Raw genomic sequence first — 20,775 nt, forward strand, 5'->3', positions numbered from 1 at the left:
ACAACGCTGCTGTAGGCAAGGTTAATAACTTTGTACATAATATACACAAACAAAATGTCTGAATAAGGAATATTGAGATACTTACTAGATGCAGGTGTTGGTATTGACCTCTAGTTGACCGTTGGTTGTATGACCCTAGTCGAGGTTAGTGCTGAGCTGAAGCTGGATGGAAGGCTGGTGGGTCGGAGCCGCTGGGGCCCCCCGGGGAGACGGACCTGGGACCAGACCTTCTGCTGCCACCTGGACCGGGTTAGACCTCTCTCTCTCTCGCTCTCTCTCTCTCTCTCTCTCGCTCTCTCTCTCTCTCTCTCTCTCTCTCTCTCTCTCTCTCTCTCTCTCTCTCTCTCTCTCTCTCGCTCTCTCTCTCTCTCTCTCTCTCTCTCTCTCTCTCTCTCTGCCAATATGCATGTTTGCCTGCCTGTATATCTGGTTGCCTGCGTGGCTGTCAGAAATCCTGGGATTAGGAATCCTGCATACGACTTTGTTGTTGAAGTTCTGGTCGTAAACAGCAGGGGTATCTCCCTGCCTACAAAGGGGATTTATTTTCTACTAAAGAAGAACCATGTGGTGGCTGTGGTTGTTTCTGTTGTATGTGGTTGTATGTGTTTTGTGTGGTTGTGCGTGCTAGTCCCGGGAGCTGGAGGTGGAGGTGTGCTGGCGGGACCAACGAGGGCTGTGTGGCGTCCGCTTCCTCCGCCTCGGGGAGCTGATGGAGGGAACCGACCAATCACAGATCTTCAGGCTGGAGCCTCAGGGGGTCCTGTTTGCTACGGTATGATGACCCCCTGACCCCAATGGCCCCTGATCACCCCTGACCCCTGACCTAGCCTCATCAGAGGGGTATTCCATCAACCAAGCTAAAGGCAATGCCGGGCTTATTTCGCTTAGCCTCGCAACCTTAAGATAGAGTTGCGTTCCATTAACGTGACCAAAGGGAATCCCCGCTAAGTAACCATGGCAATTTATCCGACCAAACTAACCTGGTCAGTACCAGGCTAACTGTCAGGCTTACTTGATCGGTGTTTCAGAGAAGTCCATCTGTCGGAAAAAAGTGTACCAGAGGGTTCCGTCAAGCCTAGTCCTCACAATTTTGTCATCAATTTACAGATATGAAGTAGGCCTGCAAACAGCCTATATTTTCACTAATTAGGGTCTAAGATTAAATGATGGAAATTATTCCATCATTTAATTCATTAATTATTTAATGAATTGCTATCTATTGTTATCCACAATATTTTCACATTTTTAGACAAATATAATTATTCTATCATAATCGGGAACTAGCAGTTGGGTTAGTGTTCTAGCATTGGTCCTGTAGTACGGGCGACCCGAGTTCGCGTCCTGAGTGCTTCATTGAATTCTTGGCATTGGCTTATTTTTGTAATTCCTTTTATATCATAGAAATTAGGCCTAACAATTTACTTTTTATATAAATATGTCTTACAATATCCCAAGAATACAAATCTAACTTGCAAAAACCCATGGTGAAGTTAATGATAATATTAATGTTACTGATAGTGAAGCCTTTGTCACTATGACAAAGACACTGCTGCATGGGAAATTGTCGGCCACATAAATTACATTCAGGGGAGTTTCTCGGCAGGCAGCAGAGACCACCTCTGTTGAAATAAATACTATGGTTAGTCAATTTAGTATATTCAAAGAAATGGAAAATTAAAGGCATGAAAAGTTGTTTGATTTCTCCAGTAATCCTTCCTAAATTACTAAATGGGTGGGGATTGAACCCCAGATGACCGGGTACAAGTCTGACACGTTACCTCCAGACTATCTCCCAGATGACAAATCATTTTCAATATTAAATTTAAGTATGTTACGCTTAATACTACTTATGCATTCAAAAGATCGGCAATTTTATTGCCAGGCAGCCTCCCTGTTTTTATTAACGGTTATGGGTTTCCCTTTTAGAGTTATCATATGCTTGTAGGCAAGGCAAGGCAACTTTATTTATATAGCACTTTTCATACACAAGGCAGACTCAAAGTGCTTCACATATAAACATTGTCATACAATAAAATAAAAGATAAGTAAAAGAAAACATATGCAAAGAAATGAGTAAAATAGAAAGTTAAAAAGGCATTTTAGTATTAAAATAGAAATAAAGGCAAAGTTGAAAAAGCTTTTTAGAAAGTGCATTGTATTTAAGATTTAGCAGAAAGCTAAAGCAAACATAAAAGTCTTCAGTCTTGTTTTAAAGGTGCTCATCTCATAGACCTCCACAAGCAGCTTCTATTCGCCGCTGGAAAAGATTCCGCTCTGTCCTATTCGGAGATATGATCCATGATTCGACATTCACGATTCTGGGCTGGTTACATATCTCGTGAGCGCATTTAATCCACGATAACATAAGCCTGGCTTGAACTAACCTGAGAAAGGTGCAACTGAACTGGGTTGATGGAATGGCTTTAGCCTCAGAGGAAGTTGGCGTTAGTTCTAACCGGGTTTAATCAACTAAGCGCCGATTTCGTTAGCGACTTTGATGGAATACCCCTCTGGTTACCTGGTGTGATTGCAGATGACCTTCGATGAGGTCGTCGTGGAACACCCGGCCAAGCTGAGACGTCAGCGATGCATCTTCACCAAGGAGAGAGGTAAAGATACAGGGTTAGGACTAGAGAGGTAGAGATACAGGGGTAGGACTAGCGATAAAGACCAGGGTTAGGACTAGAGTGGTAGAGATACAGGGTTTTTGACTAGAGATACAGGGTTAGGACTAGAGAGGTAGAGATAAAGGGCTAGAGAGGTAGAGATGCAGGGTTAGGACTAGAGAGGTAGAGATACAGGGTTAGGAGTAGAGATACAGTGTAAGGACTAGAGAGGTAGAGATAAAGGGCTAGGACTAGAGAGGCAGAGATACAGGGTTAGGACTAAAGAGGTAGAGATACAGGGTTAGGAGTAGAGATAAAGGGTTAGGACTAGAGAGGTAGAGATACAGGGTTAGGACTAGCAAGGTAGAGATACAGGGTTAGGACAACATTAGAGAGGTAGAGACACAGGGTTAGGACAAAATTAGAGAGGTAGAGCTACAAAGTTAGGACAACATTAGAATGGTAGAGATAAAGGGTTAGGACTGGAGATACAGGGTTAGGACTAGATAGGTAGAGACAGGGTTAGGAAAACATTAGAGAGGTAGAGATACAGGGTTAGGACAAAATTAGAGAGGTAGAGATACAGGGTTAGGACAATATTAGAGAGGAAGAGATACAGAGTAAGGACAAGAGATACGGGGGTAAAGACTAGAGAGGTAGAGATACAGAGTTAGGACAACATTAGAGAGCTAGTGATACAGGGTAAGGACAACATTAGAGAGGTAAAGATTAGGTCAGTAAGACAAGAGGAAATAAGTGTTAAGGATGTACTTTGTGTTTCCTAGGGAAGAACTTCCTGCGCGCCGCCCAGATGAACATGAACTTCTCCACCTGGGGTCACCTGATCATGAGAGTCCTTCCTCACTACAGCTCCTTTGCGACCTCTGACTGTGCGCCCCACCAATTCCATGAGACAGAGAAGGAGCCTGAAACCACCAGCTTACTGCCCAGGTCAAACCCTGCACAACCTCTAACCCTTTAAGGGGTGATATGATATTATGCTTTTTCGACTTACCCCTTTGCTTTGGAGTGTTCTATGATGTATGTATACATGTTTTACATCTGCTAAGCTACAAAAATCTAAGTCCGAGCCAGGGGGAGTAATTGGTGCCCACCGATAACACCCCTCAATAAGTGTGTGAAACAGCTAGTTTTCGCTCAAACTTTACCTCCGTAACAGTGTGACGTCAACCTGCACAGTAGGCGGTGCTGAAGTGCAGATTTCCCGCCTCCCAACTAACCGCAATGTTGACAACTACTCGGCGGTGTGAATTTGCCGACACACACGCAAAGCGTTCGACCAATCAAAGCAGACTGGGCTACTACTGAGGGGGGCCTTAAAGCAACAGTTTTTGAAAGACGCTGATGTTGGCTTTGCACAAATGAAAATTTAGAATAATAAGGGCTATTTCTAACATAGAGGCATATAAACCTATTGTAGTAGTATCCCCAAATGCATTTATTAACACAAAAAAGCATGATATGGGATCCTTAGCCCTTGACACTTACCTCTAACCCTCACCGATCGGGTAAATACAGATCGACTGCAACTCAACAGCACAACTAAACAAAAAACAGAACACAACTACAATACAACGTGACAATACAACAACGTAACCGGTGAACAATGTGTTTAATGGTTGTGTTTGTGCACCTTTAGCGATGTAGCGCTGACCAGGCTGAGGGCGGACGAGGAGCCGGGGAAATCAAACCACATCGTACCACAGGAGACACCCAACAGCAACACGGAAACCCAGGTAACCACGACAACCGCCTCCCCCATTCCCCACTCCCCCAGAGTGGAGATTCATTCCACTCTATGGACGCTCTTGGAGATGAAAGATAGATGATATGATGAGAAATGTTTATAGTAGTGTTAAGCAGCATGTGAAGTAGTATTTGTATGAAATATGGGCAAAGGAGACATTTTCGCATTTTTGTTTGACAGTTGTGCGACAAACCAACCGAAGAGAATGACAGACCTTCTACCAAGTAAACATAATACACAATCACACAAATACAGACATACAATGACAGGTTTGGTTCGTGTTGTGAGCATTCGGGTGTGTGTTGCCAGGTTGCAGATGGAAGAGTTTAACTACGTCTCGGTCCTGGGCAGAGGTCACTTTGGGAAGGTCGGTGTCCACTCATCCAGAGTTTTGATTCGTTTTATGTGGATGTTGGCCTCAGGGTTGTGATTGGTTAGTTGGTCTCCAGGTGCTGCTTGCGGAGTTCCGCAAGACGGGGAAACTTTACGCTGTGAAAGCCCTGAAAAAGTGCGACATCGTGTCCCGGGATGAGGTGGACAGGTAACACCACCCACCTGCTCATTACATCACTGCAGCACCAACCCCCTGCTCATGACATCTCTCTAGCACCTCCCACCTGCTAATGACATCTTTCTCAACAGTTTTTTACGCCAGCCATACAAAAAAATTCAATTATGAATGCCAGGTGCATTCATAATTGTATTTTCTTGTATGGCTGTTGAAAACATAACAAAACACTAAGCCAATTATCGGTTTGACCAATGAGCAATTAGTTGACCCAAACCTTTGCAGAGACAGGCGACAACTCTGCTACCTCTTCGAGTCCTCACGTAGGTCTGCGACTGGCCAAAGTTAGGGATATTAGTTATAAGTTAGGGATGTGGTCGGTAGGGTTGGGGGTGTGGTCCGTAGAGTAAGGGTGTTTTCTAGCTAGTCAGTAGAGTTGGGGATGCGGTCAGTAGAGTGAGGGTGTGGTCTAGCTAGTCAGTAGAGTTGGGGTGTGGTCAGTAGAGTGTGAGTGTAGTCTAGCAAGTCCTTCGAGTAGGGGGTGTGGAGTCAATAGAGTGTGCGGAAGGGGTCGCCGATTGCGATACGTCACCAACTGGGAAACTCTGTTATCAAAATCTGGCCCCAGTTGCCGAACGGAAGTAGAATCATAAGAGCGTCATGAGTTGTTGTTCACAAGAACTTTCCGTCGTTGTGAAAATGTTTTCCCCATCATTTCCAGTGCTGTGAACGCATCAATATTGGTGACGTATGGTTTACTAGTGATTCGCATGAACATGGCGGAACATGAACATTTTACCCATGCAAAGTCAATGAGATCCGTCGACGGACGGAGGTATTGTGAACAAGCCGCCCTACGCGTGTTCCCGACAGCGACCGTTCATGTGCTCTGTGTTCGGAATCTAAAAGTTCTTCACAGCAGGGAACTACAGTAAACAGAATTCAGTAGGATCCGTTTCAAGTTTGCATGCCTTTATTTCCTTGATGCCTATCACCTACTATCCATTTGCTTTTATTTATGAGAAGCACATACAGTATTGCCACTGTATGGAAGGCAACACTTGCCCTTATATAGATCTGGTATTACAGTAAACAACGTTTAAAACTGAGCAAAGTCATGCCAACAGACGTTACATGATGATGATGTGATATGATGGTTGATTCTTTTATGTTGAGTAAAACGTTCATGTTCCGCCATGTTCATGTGCGTCACTAGTAAACCATACATCACAAACTTGGCAACTCTGTTATCAAAATTTGGAACGCACCATCATTCACACTACCTCCGTCACACTACCTCCGTCCGAGAAATGTTCAACTTTTCAGGCAGCACCGGATCCGTCGGCCAATCAGATTGCGGTTACGCCTTGTTCAGGGCTCATTCACACTACCTCCGTCCGTCGACGGATCTAATTGACTTTGCATGGGGCGCTCGTGAAATGCATTGTGAGTCTGTCTGTCCATTCGGCTCCGTGGCCTGCGTCAAAAAGTTGAGAAATGTTTAACTTTTCAGGCAGCGGCGGATCCATCGGTCAATCCGTTCCAATAGTATCTGTCTGCGTCCTGCAAGACGGAGGCGAAACTTGTAGTAGGAGGCGTAACTTGTAGTCGGAGGAGGCGTAACTTGTAGTCGGAGGCGTGTCTAGTACTTTTCTACACGCGGAAGTGATCTGTTTGTAGGAGTGGTGCGCGGGTACATAAATGACCGCAACTCGTACCTCAAATATTAGGCCTTATATAAAAATTATGCGCCCGACCCGCTCATTTAAAAATATGCTCTTGATTTGCTTAATCTTGATATGCTCTTGAATAGCTTAATCATAGCCTTACTTGAAACTGACATCCCTGAGTCATATGCATTTAAGAAAAGAAGCCTATTACAATTTTACAATGACATGTAATGCATATAGCAGTTTACCGTGGGGAACCTGCTGAAGTTTAGCCTACTGCCTAAGTTTATCCCTTTATACCTTCAAAAAAAAGACTGCAGATTAATAATTCAAAGAATTAAAGACAGCAGATTAATAATTCAAATCATTTTATTAGAATACATATTGTTATTGATTGCATGCTGCATGTTTTCAAGGTCCTGCATGAGATAGAAAACAATGAATTTAAATAAATATTACTGACAGAAACAAGACAAGAACAATGTCACTAACAGGAGGATAGTTATGGGAAAGCCTTCATATTATAGCGTTCACATTACAAGCCCTCATTTTATATATATTTGCCGGTCTTCAATGCATGGATTTTTCAGGTACGTCATCATTAGGTGCGTTTCCATCCCCCTAATTTAATGCGAACTTTGAAGTATCGAATCAGTAATCGGTGATGGAAACACCAAAATTCGCATCAAAATCCTCTAATTCGCAAAAACGTTTATCCGCTCGCTTGAGGTGGTTTTTCAGAAATGCGAAACAGAGGAAATTCACAAAATGGGAGATGGAAACACATTTTTCGAATCAGCTGTGACGTAGCGAACTTTGAACACACAGGACTGACAGTCTTTCCGATTTCCGCATAGCGACCGGCCATAGCAACCCTGCCGACATCAACGTGTAACGTCATCACCCTATTCCGCTCCAACCACTTGATGGAAACGCACTTAATTCGAATTACTTTTTTGCGAACTTTCTAAAGATTTGCATCACCTTTTAGATGGAAACGCAGCTGCTGTTGCACTGTGCAAACTCGGGGCAGAAAGAAGCAAGCAACATCTACTAGCCTGTACAGTATATATAGAGTATTTTGTGACAGAGTGTTCAGAGTGCATCTCAAACGTGTGCATCGAACTAACTTCACCGAGGTGGCGAAAGCTGGGGTTTCTTCCAACGTTAATACAGTAGGCCTATGCGTTCGAACATTTCGTAAAGAATGTTAAACAGTATCACAACCACAAGTAGTCTGCCCTAGTTCTAGAGTTCATTAAAGGTTGGGTATGGGATTTGCGAAACGCCAGCAGATTTTGAAAATACAAAACTGAAATGGTCCTAGCCCCTCTCCTTCAACGCTGACTCTGACTCCACCCATTCCAAGTACCTGGACGCGCAATCATGCACGAGCGCGAACACAGATGCGCGAGAGCGAGCCAGGCTAGCGTAGGTTTTCGTTAAACAACATGGCGAATGGAATTGTCTTCTACTGCTAGGTCAAAATGTGGATTAACTAGTTCCAGTAGCTACCGCAGGATAACAACAAACAGGAGCTTGCTCTGGGTCACGAGCTCTGGGTCACGAGTACTGCACGAAGGGGTCGCGCGCGGGGGAGGGGGAGTGCAGTACGACCGTTTGATTGACGTACTTACTGTCCAATGCAACTCGGTGGCTCTGGAAATCATTGGCTGGAGTTTTTCGAGCCCTGCCCGTTCCACAGATGATTGACTTATTTAATTTTCCTGTCAATACTTCTAACTCAGTGGCTGTAAGTGGGTTATGATAAGGATTTCAAGTAATTTTGCAAAAATGGCCAAAAAAGCGAATTCCATACCCAACCTTTAAGCTTGTAAAAACAAAAAAAAACATTCTTGTTAATCCACTTCTTTTTACATACCGACATGAGTATCTGAAGATCCGACTTCAAGGAAGATCTCGTGTGAACCGTGATTTACAAGGGTTTTTTTTACCGCGGAAAGAGAAGATCTCGCGTGGACCGCGATTTAGAAAAGTACAAGTTACGCCTCCTGGTACAAGTTACGCCTCCTACTACAAGTTACGCCCACTACAAGTTACGCCTCCGTCTTGCAGGACGCAGACAGACCCTACTCATCAGTTCGCCGTCATGCAAATACACTCTACGCGTCTACTGGATCCATTTTGCAATTACAAGCAGGAAGAAGCAGGAAAAATCTGGCCGTTATATTTTTTAAAGAAATGTGGAATGATGGGATTGTTTTTAGTCACCCGTTGTTTTTGTAATCTTTTGTATTTATCACCACACAATCGGCTTTGATAGCGGGAAGCGATTTGATTGGCTGCAGTATGCGTCTACAAAGTCCCCTATACTCAGACACGCCCTCGGTCATCCGTCGATGGACGCATTTAGTGTGAATGCGGCGTGACCCCCTTGCGTTGCGTCAATGTGGAACCATAAAGAGCCCTTTAATCCTGTGCTCAGCTGCTGCATTAATCAACCTTGGCGTACATTGAGTCTAAACTTCTAATTTGTTAAATATTCTTGAGCGTCCTTAATAGTATTTTTGAATACAATTCATCAGAGGTGACCCTTTTTGCTTATTTTTATTATCCTTATTTCCACAGTTAAAGTTAATCTCATGTTAAATATTCTTGAGCATCTTTAATTTATGTATGGATGTAGACCATATTTTAACCACTTTTTAAAGATTCCTCACATGAGCACCTTTTGAGTGTTTTGAGTGTTGAGTTATTTTAAATAATTCAAAAGAAAATGTTCTGAAACTTTTCTGTTTGTCGTCCATGCATCACACATTGTTCAATTGCAATGTAGTATAGTAGAGCTATAAGTGGGTGAAAAAACTGCTAAGCAAAGTAAAGGTAAATCAGTTAATATGTGTCTTCAGTGATGTTTAGTATAGTAATGTCAATTAACAGGGCATCACTCGCTATGGGAATGGGGGGCGCAAAACTCAATCTCGCCCAGGGCTACCAAAGGGCTACAGCCAGGTCTGAATGTGGGTGTGGTCTAGTTAGTCTGTAGAGTTGGGAGTGGGGTCGATAGAGTTGGGGGTGGGGTCAGTATAGTTGTGGGTGTGGTCAATAGGGTTGGGGGTGAGGTCAGTAGAGTTGGGGACGTGGTCAGTAGAGTTTGGGGTCTGGTCAGTAGAGTAAGGGGTGTGGTCTATAGAGTTTGGGGTGTGCTCCTAATGAACTGGGGGGGTGATCTTGAAGCATTCGCTGGGGCAGTGGTCTAGCTGCTCATTTGACCTCCCTCTCCCCCAACAGCCTGATGGCTGAGCGGAGGATCTTGGAGCTGGTCCGGAGGTCCCAGCACCCCTTCCTGGTGCAGGTCCAGGGCTGCTTCCAGACCCACGATCACGTCTGTTTCGTCATGGACTACTCCCCTGGAGGAGACCTCATGATCCACATCCACCAGCACCCTTTCAGCCTGGACCAGACCCGGTATCTCTCTCTCTGTATTGCCCTGTTTCTATATCTGTCGGTCATTCCGTGTCTCTATAGAGCGTAACAGTGACCGCCCCCTTTTTTAACAGCTCTGGTTCCAGAAGTAAATTTCCCATTCATTTTCACCGTCCACTTTTCGTAAAATCATTATATAAACAGTTTGAAGCCTAGAACCAAGCCAATCGATAGTCAAGGTAGTGGTGACCAGAAAATGTTTGAATTTGGAAAACGGAAGAAAATGCAAAGGTACAAGACTGTGTACATTATTTTTGTGAACGGCTGAAGGGACTCTTCATCCCATAAACCATTGCGGACCATTTCGCAATGGTTCCAACCAATAGTTTAGTGCATTTCTTGCATCTTATAACCTTTGTGTTTATTATATTGTTTATATTGCTGTGTCATATATTCTGCGTGTGTGTTAGTGTATGTGTATGTTAGTGTTTCATAGTGTATAGCGTTGTCATCGACATGGTACTTTCCTTAGCTGACTGCAGTCACGTGTATTAACGTTACTTGTTTTTAAAGGCGCGTTCATCGTCCTGGTAATAACGAGCGCCTCGTCAGTGATCTTCACAAAAGGTTTTTTTTATCCTATAATAAACAGTCAGAACAAAACAGAACTTAGTAAGATCAGTTTCAAGTTTGAACGCCTTTATTTCCTTGTAGCTATTGCTTTTTTTTATGAGAAGCACATTGTATTGCCACTGTATGGAAGGCTATACTTGCCCTTATCTAGAGCTGATTTACCAGAACAAAGTTTGAAGCTGAGCAAAGTCGATGCCAACAGACGGTTACAACGTAAATCAAGAGTAAAGTATGTGATATGATGGTTTATTATTTTATATTGAGTAAAACTTTCATGTTCCGCCATGTTCATGGCGTCAGTAGTTAACAATGCGTCACCAACTGGGCAACTCTGCATTCAAAATCTGGCCTCATTTGCTGAATAGAAGTAGAATCATCAGAGTGTCATGAGGTGTCGTTCACGAGAACCTTCTTACGCTGCGAAAATGTTTTCCCCATAATTCCCAGTGATCTGAACGTGCCATAATACATGTGAATTCAGTCTCGTATACCAGTTACGTATTCATTCAACATTATGTAATCCTTTGCTTTTATACTACCCAAATAAAAAGCACTGCTAGTGCTATATCATATATTTGTACTCAACATATCTTCGTGTTTAGTAGCAGCAGAGCCTGTCTACGGACTCCTTTTCCTTCGTATTAAGGTGTGGCCACACCAGACGCGTATCTCGCGTAATTTTTACGCGAGATACGCGCGTAAAATGTTGCTTGACCATTTTGTGTCAAAAATTGTCGCATACGCGCCATACGCGCCTACGTCACTCGCCTAGATGAGTCCATGTCCATGCAAGTGAACGGAGCGTTCCCTCTTCGTCATAACTATCAAACCAAACATCCTTCACATTCACCGAGCGAACATTATGAAAGTAAAATGCACATTTCTCGCTAAAAATGTTTCCATAAAAGCATTTAATGGCGTAACTATGTTACTATTTCCATCCAGAATAAAGAAAGTTGTCGGCCGTGGCTGCGCTGGAGTCCGAGGTAGGAAACCCAAACGCCGCCGTGTTTGGGTGATAGAGTTTAGATCGGGTTAGATTAAATAATCTCGGATATAAATAACAATAATCGGGTTAAATAACTTCACATGGTGTGTCTGGTGTGTTTCCAGCATTCGTAGTGTTGATCAGCAGATATATAGTCCGCCAAGACGTTGAGGTTGCTTAACCAGAGACTCTGTCCATGCAAGTGAACGGAGCGTTCCCTCTTCGTCATAACTATCAAACCAAATATCCTTCACGCGAACATTATGAAAGTAAAATGCACATTTCTCGCTAGAAATGTTTCCATAAAAGCATTTAATGGCGTAACTATGTTACTATTTCCACACAGAATAAAGAAAGATGTCGGCCGTATGCTTCTGTCCAAGCTCACTACTCTCTGCCAGTGACGTCGGGTCAAGCTCAACGCTGATTGGGCAACGCGGCTAATCGTCATGCGTATGAGCGTAAAAAGTTCAATTTTTTGAACTCTTGAAATGTACGCGATATACGCGCTTTACGCGCGTTACGCGCGTAAATATACGCGCCTCATACATGCGTTACGCGCGTAAAATGTTGCTTTTACGCGTGTAACGCGTGTACGCGTCTCATACGCGCGTAAACCAATGGTTCCCTATGGAAAAAATGGCGATTTTATACGCGAGGTACGCGAGATACGCGTCTGGTGTGGCCGCACCTTTACACATTCTCTGGTAGCAGTAGCAGACATTCACTTTTGGGGTGCTGTAAACTTTTCCTGGTAACAGCGAGCTCCACCAATCAAAACGTGTCACAATTCAGGATTTATGGGTAGTGTAGTGGTTTCAATGACATTGCGAATAAGAAAATGTTTTGAAAAAAACTAGATGTTGCTTCGTTTAACTTGTGGCTTCTACAGCAGCCAAAACCATTGATTCACAATATAACGGCACGTGGTATGTATAATTTGGATGGTTACGACATTAAGGCTTTTAATCAAAATCTCTATGATGAAAATGAATGGGATTTTTACTTCTGGAACCACACTGTTGCACTCTAATAGGAGTGGAAATCACAGGGTACCTCACGATATGATAATACATGGCCCGCAATACCGATAATATTGTGACATAGCGATTCTCAATAATTGATAGATTGTTAGAAAATCTTATAACAATACATCACGATATATCTGTAAGAATGAATACAAAATGACTGTGAAAATGTAAAGTGCTGGATTTTGGTCCATGCTGAGTTTTTCCGTTCCTTTTCTTTGGTTAATTAACTTCATTCATTCATGTGTTGAGCGCCACCTCAAGGAGCAGGGAAATCTGTTTAGAGAGCCTTATTAATTAATTAAAATATAGATATTTAGGGCGATATTTCCTGTCTCACGCTCCAGGAATTAATCATAAAAATGCAAAGAAATTATTTTAAAATAAATAATAATAATAATAATATTGAAAAATATGATATCGATTTTTGGCTGCAGTGTATCGATTCTCGTATTGCACGAAAAAGTGTGTCGATATATCACTGTATCAATATTTTGTGCCACCCCTAGTCTCTATAATACCGGAGGAGACATCAGGATCTACATCCACCAGCACCCTTTAACCTGAACCAGACCCAACCCAGTACTGGCCTGTCCCTATATCTTTCTGTCTTTACATCTGTCTGTCTGTCTTTATATTTGTCTGTCTGTCTCTATATCTCCCTTTCTCTATATCTGTCTGTCTCCACATCTGCCTGTCTGATTTTATGTTTGTAACACTACCAGCCCGTATAATTGTATCTCTGACTAACTGTCTCTCTCTTTATGTGTGTGTGTTTGTTTGCAGCTTCTACTCTGCTTGTGTGGTTCTTGGTTTAGAGTTTCTTCACCAGAATAAAATAATCTACAGGTGAGAAGCCTCGCCGCTGTTATGTAAGGACAACAGGTGATTCAGTCGACTCTCCTCTCTGTTGTTACGACCGCAGGATCCCTCTAACCTGTTGTCAAGACAATATGTCAGGGATGGGCAACTTTCATGATAAAGAGGGCCACATTTTTCATCATAACCGTCAGAGGGCCACATGACTGCACACTTCAACTAAACGTGAGCTGAGAGAAGCTACACAATTTCGAATTTGGTAGACATGATTTCCTGTATTCTGGTGCATTTTGGGGATGGCCACTACCTAAAAAATCTTCCAGAATCATAACCTATGAACGGTATGTTAATTAAACCAACAATTTATTTCATGTTTTGCATGCTCAAACAGCCACATGAATGGTTAGTATTTTTATCAGTGCAAAGGGCTCACATACATCATCATTCAATGATGTCACAAAACTGAAAAACAGTGGCCCAACATTAAGTGCAACAACTAAATGAACTCAAACCCAACAAGCATGATATTCATTGCAGTTGTAGTAGTTGTAGTGGCGACTTATGTGGATATCTTTAATGACTGATATCCTTTCCAAGCAAACGAATGGGTTTGCCTTTGAATTCTATGAATTCTTCTCATCTTTCTTGACCGAGTTTTCTGTAACTCGATCAATTATAAAAAGAAAAAAGTAGTTTTTTTTTTGTTTTGTCTTTAATTATGTGCGGGCCTGACTGAGTGAGGATGCGGGCTGATGCGGCCCGCGGGCCGCCAGTTGCCCATCCCTGCAATATCTGAGAATCGTGTTCTTATTCTTCAGAGGTCTATTCACCGTTCTCTAAAATCGTCTTGTTTGGATGAAAACAAGGTTGTAGCTGGTTCTCTAGGTTACTACATTTAGCTAGAGGTGTCATTTGTGTCGCAACGATGTTTCACTGATGATCTATTGAACCGCAAACTCTGAATCTGCCAATTTCTTTCCATCTTTACGGAAGTTACGCAGCAGGGATGATCACACAGTGGAATGCTTATGGTAAACCAGCGGACGAGCGCTGGGCGGAGATTTCAGAAACTGGGAGATTATAGAAAAATATAATTTGTCAGTTTGCCGTTTGTCTAGTCAATATGTTAACCTACTTATTATTTATTTATTTCCACCGCGACCCGCCCACAATTCCTCCCAAGCATTACTTTTTTTTTTTTTTTTTCACAAAAATAAGATTCAGGGCTAATTAAGTAATATCCGAATTAAACAGCCTAGTGACGACACTGATCTCTACTAGTCTTTACTTTACTAGTTAGTTCTTTACTAGTTAGTAAACACTGCCCGCTCCAGCTGTTCGCAGGATTCCCTCCAAGTCGACAATGGAAGCGTCATGCGATTCCCCAAAATTTCTGGCATGCCAAACTTTCATCGTGGGGTTTTCGAACAACACAGACGAAAAAAATCGCAGATCCCAAGCATGTCACATTACAAGACTTCGTCTCGTCGCCGATTTTTCAAAATCGTGTACGACTCGCAAATTTGTCTGCGACGAACGAATCTTGGCAAAATCAGGCTGAAATCGTGTAGTCTGAACCAGCCAATGGCCTGAATGGCTGGTTTAGACCACACGATTTTATCTCGAATTCGGCCCGTTCCATACATTAGGGATAATGTAAAGAACGCCGGTGATTATCGGGAAAATAAGAAAATAACTATTATTTTCGATAATGACCGGCGACGTTCCATACATCCCGCTTATTACCTGGCTACTTGCCAAAACGAAACTATAACTTCACCCGGTGTGTCTTTTTACAATTCTTTTGTTAGCAGCATTCGTAGTGTTGATCAGCAGAGAAATAGTCCGCCAAAGACGTTGATGTCGCTTAGCAACCGAGCACACTGGGACTCAGTGTTTCCGCTAGAAGAAATTGGTGCCGGTCATGTGACCGGGAAGGTTTCATTTTACCGGTCAAATTCGAAAAAAAACGGTCGGATATTGTCCGTGTTTATTGCACTTAAAAAAATTGATAGGCAGGCTATATAAAGAAGAAGTGTGTGATCATATTTTGATTCGCCATGGTTGTTAAATACCGGTGCTCCGCAAAGCTTGCCGCCGGCTTTCGCTAGCTTGCCGCCGTTTAGTTCATAAACCTACGGCAGTCTATAGAGGAGCGTGTCTATGTTCCCCGAGTCCTATGTTCCCGCTCCCCGCGTTACGGCCATCCGGAGGAGCACAGAGCTTTTGGCCGTGATATTATTATACAATTATATTATATAAAGAGCTCCGGGAGTCGCAAACGGCAACAATCACTTTCTCCTCCATGCTGCAGTTCACCCCGGACTGCAGTGAGTTGGCCGGTTGAACGCTGATTGGCTGTTACGTTAGACATGTCAACTCTGTTGAACGCCGATTGGCTGTCATTACGCGAATGCCGCGTCAAAGTTTAAATATTTTTAAAGATTGATAGATTGCGGGGAAAATAGGACCACGCTTTTCCCAAAAAGGGTCCTATGCTCCCCGGTATGTATGGCTACAGGGGAACATAGGACCCTTTTTGGGGAAAACCGGGAACATAGGACCTGCTCAATTTTGTTCTGCTCAATGGTTGAATCTCCTCGTGACTGAATGTTTGTATACAGCGCGCAGGGTTGATGCGCTCCACTTTATTCTGTGGAGAACCAGCGCCTTGAACATTAAGCATAAAACGAAACCGGATCGTTTTCGCCCGTTTTGGCTCCGTGTGGACGGGGCCTTATTTCCAATCGGACATTCTGACCGGAGACATTTAGAATTTTCGGTCCTCCTCATTTTTTTCCGGTCAAAGACCGGTAATTACCGGACAACGGGAACTCTGCTGGGACTATTACCGGACTATTGCGGAGTGATACGAAAGACGTAAATTATACTTAGCAACGGTGAATTATCAAATATAATTCACCGCCGGAAGTTGTGAAGGGCCCATGCAAGTGAACGTAGCATTTCACGGCATTGAGAAGACCCTAAGTATAATTGACCGCAGTCAAGGAAAGTAGATTTTTTTGCCGTCTTTCGTATCACTCCGCAAGTAGTACGTAAATTGATCAACCCTGGCGTGCTCGGTTGCTGGTCATTATCAAAAATAATCATTATTTTATTTTTTTCCTGATAATGACCGTCGTTCTTACATTATCTCTAATTTATTACACGGGTCTTCTCAATGTCGTGGAACGCTCCGTTCACTTGCATGGACCCTTCACAACTTCCGGCGGTGAAAATAAAATGTAATAATATATATTATTACTATGACGATGACAGGGACTTGAAGCTGGACAACCTCCTAATGGATGCTGATGGCTTTGTCAGAATCACCGATTTTGGCCTCTGCAAAGAAGGTAGTACAAGTGTGTATATCTATCTATCTATCTATCTATCTATCTATCTATCTATCTATCTATATATATATATATCTATATATATATATATTTATCTATATAGATAAAGACATAGATAATTACCTCCAACATACTTTTTCTTCTTTCTATATTTGATAAAGACATAGATAATTATCTCCAACATACTTTTTCTTCTTTCTATATTTGATTGTATTATAGCATGAGGGCCATGCATGAGGTGTTGTTCTAGCTCAGTGAGTCTGTGTACAGGTATGGGTCATGGGGATCGAACATCCACCTTCTGCGGTACACCAGAGTTCCTGGCCCCCGAGGTTCTTACGGACGACGACTACACCCGCGCCATCGACTGGTGGGGGATGGGCGTCCTCATCTTCCAGATGCTGGTCGGAGAGGTGCGTTCTGGGTAGTGTAGTCTAGTGTGGGCAAGGTTCCAATGGATGTGTTTGAACACGTTTCCATTTGACGTGATGGACATCAGTGACCATGAGATATCATAGAAGAATGTATTAAGGAAATCATGGAATGAATGGATTGGAGACAATGAAACAAGTTCAGAAACCATATGAAACAAAATAATTTTCAATATTTTATATTTTTATAATGGGTTAAATAAATTCATCCCTCTAGCACAGTGATTTTCAACCTTTTTTGAGCCGCGGCACACTTTTTACATTTACAAAATCCTGGGGCACACCACCAACCAAAATGACACAAAATGACACTCTAACACAGTACATATAATACATATTGTAGTGGCGATTTGTCCTCAATGAAACAATAACTTGAAAATTAAGAAATCAAACAAAGCAACGTAATCAAAATAGCCAATGAGGCACCAGGGGGGACGAATCTTACGCAGTGCAGGGGAAAGAGTCAACTGTCCAGTCGTGAATTTAGATTTCTGCAGGTTTATTTTCCGATCTTCCAAGCAAACAAAACAAATGTGCAACAGTGTGAACCAGCAGCCTCACTCCTTTGTCTATCTCGTACAGCTGGTAAAAAACCATGACCCTTCCCAGTGCCTGTCTTACCTATGCCCGCCCCCTCTATATATAGGCTAGTAATAACTTCAAAACAAAAGCATAAACAAACTCAAATTAACTAATTTATAATACAAACGAGAAAATAAACATAAAAGTCATATTATTTTATATTAAGCAAACAAACTAAATAAATGTTTTACAATTAAATCTAAGAACTGCATAGCTCCAAGTACATATAGTTAGTTTCTAAATGTATTTATACTCACTTAGTGTGAAACCTGGGCCTGTCTCGATTAACAGAAAATGGATATCCTGGCAGGAATGGTAGAAAGACACACACGAAGCTCTTCCTCAACAGCTCTGTCTCTCTCTGTTTTAATGTTTAATTACCATTAGGGCTGGCCCGAATGCCATTTTTCAGGCTTTGAATACTCGTTGGTTTTTCCGAGCGAATATTCGAATACTCGTTCCAGAAAAAAACACCATCAAAAACAACTGGAACAGATTTTGACAGTATCTGCATATTTTGTTGAATGTTTAATAGCTTTTGAACGTTAATTAGTAGGCCTAAGTAGGTTGAAGTTCCTTCGTTTTTCCCCGTGAAAGCGAAAAGCTGTTGTTCCGTTCCAAATCAGCTGTCCTCTGCCATCTCAGCCCTTAAGGGAGCTTTTCAATTCATCCTGGAACGTGCATCTTTTCAGGGAATTTGTGCAATAAATCCATAACAAATACCGAATATTGATTGTCTTATGTGTCCATATTATATCCATTATATTGTCCGGATATTCCCAAGAAGCTCACGCTCTGCAGCAAGCCAGTCACAGTTGATTGGCGCGGCGCTGTACAGCGAACGTAAACAAACGACTAATTCGCATTTCGTCGAGTATTACTTTTCCTCCCGAGATCCCGTTAATGTTGTGTTATAAAGTAAAGGGAAACAAGATATCTGTTCCTCCTCCACCTCTCTCGCTTCTCTGCTTGGTGTCGCTGACGCTTATAGTTTGCCTCCCTCGCTCTTGTAACGTCACGTACGTGGAAAAAAAACAACGAAACTCCGAATACTGATTTAAGCTTCGAATACTAATTTTCCGAGTAGTCGTTAAATGTAAAAATCCATAGATTAGCCGCACCGTTATATAAGCCGCAGAATCGAAAAATGGGAGAAAAAAAAAAGGCGCAGCTTATAGTCCGAAAATTACGGTACATTATCTGCGACACTTTATTACAGCACAGACACCCGACAATGGTTTATTAGGTGATATTAGAAAATTTCCCACGGCACACCTGACGATCTCTCGCGGCACACTAGTTGAAAATCACTGCTCTAGCAGACCTGTTTACTTCCTATTCCCTGGTGTTGGTATCCCTCCATCCGTTCTGATCATTCCAGTCCCCTGGTGTGGTATCCCTCCTCCTGATGACTCCTAGGAGGTGGTACTACTTTGTGGGGGTATGATTCTAACCAACCTAACCACTCCTCCCCTGTGTCCCTCCGCCGCATCGTAAAGTCCCCATTCCCTGGTGAAGAAGAGGAGGAGGTGTTTGACAGCATCGTGAATGAAGAAGTGCAGTACCCGGCCACGCTGGCCCCCAACGCCGTCCACATCATGAAGAAGGTATCCATGGCAACCCTTAAAATGGTTATTCACAATATAGGCTATAGATTATCTGGGCATGTGTTATCTTGTATGGTATATCGTAATATACCGTACAATATAATGTTTTACTGTATATTCTAGTGTATTTTGTGAATGCAGTACCACATAACACAATTGTGCTGTGTAATGTTTTGTATTTTGTGGAATGGGTCAAGTAGTCCAAAGTCGAGTCATGTTGATTATTGGTGAGACACATTGATCTCGTTGCTTTCCAGTTGCTGAAGAAGAATCCAGTAAAGAGACTGGGAGGGGGAGAGGGAGACGCTGAGGACGTGAAAGAGGACACCTTCTACCAGGTACCTACATAGCATATATAGTATTTGTAGTGTAAATATATGACGTCTCCTCAGAGAGTGGACTAGGATGTGTATATAGTGTAATATATAACACTAATGACACTAATGTATATATAGACGGGAAAACAGTGTAAGTGTTCGGTGGTAACCATCCGGTTACCAGCCAAACTGGTTCCATCCCCGACTACTCCGAATGTTGAGATGTCCCTGAGCAAGTCATCTCACCCTTATTGCTCCGGACGAGCTGGCTGTCGCCTTGCGTGGTTGACTCCGCCATTGGTGTGTGAATGTTAGGCAGTATTGTAAAGCGCTTTGGGTGGCCACTGGTTTGAAAAGCGCTGTAGAAATGCAGTCCATTTACCATTTAACATTTATAGGATTTTTGTGTTTTCAGAGTGTGGACTGGGCGTGTCTCTTGACCAAGACCCTGCCCCCTCCCTTCCTGCCCAAGATCAGTGCTCCGTGTGATGTGAGTAACTTTGACAGCGACTTCACATGTCTGCAGCCTGTCCTGTCGCCCCTGGCAACGCCCCTCTCCCCACGACAACAGAACATCTTCCAGGGCTTCGACTACTCCGCCCTCCACAGCTGAGAGAGGGATGACTACAATAATAACCAGTACTACTGTAATACTACTAACCAGTGCTACATATACACCTTCATGGACAGGAGTATTACTGCAATACTAACCAGTACAACTTAATACTCCTTAATGGACAGGAGGAGTATTACCGTAATACTAACCAGTATAACTAATACAACTTAATGGACAGGGATACAACTGTATAACGACAGTACTAATACACCTGGAGTAGAAAGTAGTACTACCATGTTAAAAAACAGTACTACAATACTAATACAGCTTTGTGAAAGTAGGTCAACAGAACAAACCACTATATATATATATATATATATATATATATATATATATATATATATATATATATATATATATATATATATATAAAATGTGTTTTAAATATCATTAGGATAAACAGTATTTTATTTGGGGGATGAACAGCACTTGAGTTGGGAGATTTACAGTACTTTAATT

General features: G+C 42.5%; 1 protein-coding gene across 5 annotated transcripts in view; it reads left to right on the plus strand.

The window, feature by feature from the left end:
* The window catches only part of LOC115545070 (serine/threonine-protein kinase N2), a 33,709-nt gene extending 13,083 nt beyond the window's left edge, over window positions 1-20,626 (plus strand). For 2 of the 5 annotated variants that reach the window (XM_030357862.1, XM_030357864.1), the window contains exons 6-20: window positions 140-249; window positions 629-772; window positions 2,534-2,609; window positions 3,392-3,557; window positions 4,267-4,363; window positions 4,555-4,598; window positions 4,684-4,741; window positions 4,824-4,915; window positions 9,805-9,981; window positions 13,375-13,437; window positions 16,687-16,772; window positions 17,034-17,176; window positions 19,276-19,383; window positions 19,641-19,721; window positions 20,116-20,626. In XM_030357862.1, coding sequence (XP_030213722.1) covers window positions 140-249; window positions 629-772; window positions 2,534-2,609; window positions 3,392-3,557; window positions 4,267-4,363; window positions 4,555-4,598; window positions 4,684-4,741; window positions 4,824-4,915; window positions 9,805-9,981; window positions 13,375-13,437; window positions 16,687-16,772; window positions 17,034-17,176; window positions 19,276-19,383; window positions 19,641-19,721; window positions 20,116-20,313 — 1,643 coding nt within the window. In that variant the 3' untranslated portion in view covers window positions 20,314-20,626. The remainder of the gene's footprint in view (window positions 1-139; window positions 250-628; window positions 773-2,533; window positions 2,610-3,391; window positions 3,558-4,266; window positions 4,364-4,554; window positions 4,599-4,683; window positions 4,742-4,823; window positions 4,916-9,804; window positions 9,982-13,374; window positions 13,438-16,686; window positions 16,773-17,033; window positions 17,177-19,275; window positions 19,384-19,640; window positions 19,722-20,115) is intronic. The other 3 variants (XM_030357863.1, XM_030357865.1, XM_030357867.1) reach the window with 3 other exon arrangements.
* The last annotated feature ends 149 nt before the right edge of the window (window positions 20,627-20,775 follow it).

The sequence above is a fragment of the Gadus morhua genome, chromosome 6, assembly GCF_902167405.1.
Source record: "Gadus morhua chromosome 6, gadMor3.0, whole genome shotgun sequence".
NCBI lineage: Eukaryota > Metazoa > Chordata > Actinopteri > Gadiformes > Gadidae > Gadus > Gadus morhua.